The sequence below is a fragment of the Amphimedon queenslandica genome, unplaced genomic scaffold (genome assembly GCF_000090795.2).
Source record: "Amphimedon queenslandica unplaced genomic scaffold, v1.1 AMPQUscaffold_9758, whole genome shotgun sequence".
NCBI classification, from domain to species: Eukaryota; Metazoa; Porifera; class Demospongiae; order Haplosclerida; family Niphatidae; genus Amphimedon; species Amphimedon queenslandica.
The window spans coordinates 2,681-4,214 of NW_003549970.1; the positions used below are offsets into that span (position 1 = coordinate 2,681).

Consider the following 1,534-nt stretch of genomic DNA (forward strand, 5'->3'; position numbering starts at 1 on the left):
AGATGGAACTAGAGTACCTTACATAACCTGCAGTAAGTGATAACTGTTAATGATTAATGTGGTGAAAGATGAAACACTGACTGCACTAAGTAAGTACTTCTTCTTCGTAATACATTAGTGAGTTCTAACCTGACGTCCAGTGGTCCCTATCCCGGTCAGGTTGCTCTGTTTCATGGTGAGTGGTCTTCTGAAGGATTGCTGCAGGTGTATCTCAACAATCGTTGGGGTACTGTCTGTTCTGAGTTCTTCACACTAGCCAATGGTGACTCCGTCTGTCAGCAGTTGGGTTACACTAATGCTCTTTATTACAGCCCTTACTCTCAGTAAGAGACCAGCACTACACCTATTCTACCCATGACGTGTTATTAATTCATTTATTCATTAAAGGTATAGTATCAGGTGGATTTGGTTAAGAGAGCTCAATGCTACCTGCAACTCCAGCTGCTTTAAAGACTGCTACATGGCACCAACCATTAGGAACATATACTGCAGTAACCGTGACGATGTCTACCTTGTATGCAGTAAGTATTAATTTTATGATATTTTATGATAATGTTTTGGTAGCTTTTGATACTACAAGATATGATAGTTCACTGCCGTATGGAAGGAATTGTTCATTAGGTATTTTGTTTAACCATTATTCATAATTTTTATTTCATTCCCCCATAGAGTATGGTACTCTCACTGCTGCCTTCATTGCAGTACTGATGATACTGTTCTGTCTGATAGTCTCTGTTTATATTATTATATTCATAATGAGGGTTGTAGTGGCGGCCTATCATAAGACAGAGCACTATAAACTAAAGGACAAGCGCCACAGAAATAGGAGACATGATTTTGATGAATATCGCTCCAGTCTTGATGAGAATTCAATGATACTCAGTAATGACTATACAGTGAAAGACTAAATGACCTCTCTTTACCTCCAAACACAATGTCTTTTTAAAACAAATTTTATTGAGTGATAATAGCTTTCTAAAAATCCACGTGGTTGAAATAGCCGTACATAACCATTCCGTTTACTCTAACCACGTGGTTGATATATCTGCATATCCGGAGAAGATAAGTAGTTTATTTCAACCACGTGCTCGCATTTCCTTGCCCTTGCCACTCCTATTATCTACTGAACTGGTGTCAGCAGATATGAGCCCTGTCCTTCTCCTTGTTCTAACATGCCTATCAGTTCTTTCAGTAATCAGTTTATCTGCAGGTAATGGTGTGTTTATTCTGTTCACTGTTAGACTGTATCTCTAATAGATGCTCTATTGTATGCTAATGGTGATGTGAGACTCAACAGGAATGGATCTGTTTCAATTGATAACACACTAGGAGTCCTTGAGGTGTATATCAATGACGAGTGGGGCACTGTCTGCTCTGATGGGTTCAGTACTGGCTCTGCAGCTGCTGTTTGTAGACAGTTAGGATACCTTGACAGTCAAAGTTACGGACTCCCTTCAAAGTACAAGTAAGTGGTACAGTTTATTGTAACCTGTACAAACCTACCTCTAAAATGAGCGAACCTCTGACATAATGT

At 39.3% G+C, this 1,534-nt stretch overlaps 2 protein-coding genes across 2 annotated transcripts; both read left to right on the top strand.

The window, feature by feature from the left end:
• The first annotated feature begins 6 nt into the window (after positions 1-6).
• Positions 7-986, top strand: LOC100641990 (scavenger receptor cysteine-rich type 1 protein M160-like). Its single transcript, XM_011410213.2, has 5 exons — positions 7-32; positions 119-323; positions 388-521; positions 565-621; positions 670-986. Coding segments are annotated over exons 1-5 (636 nt in total). The 5' UTR covers positions 7-31; the 3' UTR covers positions 909-986.
• A 125-nt stretch (positions 987-1,111) lies between these two features.
• LOC109590621 (galectin-3-binding protein A-like) lies at positions 1,112-1,465 on the top strand (the record flags this gene model as incomplete). Its single annotated transcript, XM_020006519.1, has 2 exons — positions 1,112-1,210; positions 1,258-1,465. Coding segments are annotated over exons 1-2 (275 nt in total), but the record flags the coding sequence as incomplete, so codon positions are not given.
• Positions 1,466-1,534: the final 69 nt, after the last annotated feature.

Bases quoted from the DNA above. Each gene is read 5' to 3' on its own strand.
- LOC100641990 (XM_011410213.2), top strand. The intron at 522-564 runs GTAAGTATTAAT...ATGTTTTGGTAG, and splicing joins CGATGTCTACCTTGTATGCA to CTTTTGATACTACAAGATAT. The intron at 622-669 runs GTATTTTGTTTA...ATTCCCCCATAG, and splicing joins TGGAAGGAATTGTTCATTAG to AGTATGGTACTCTCACTGCT.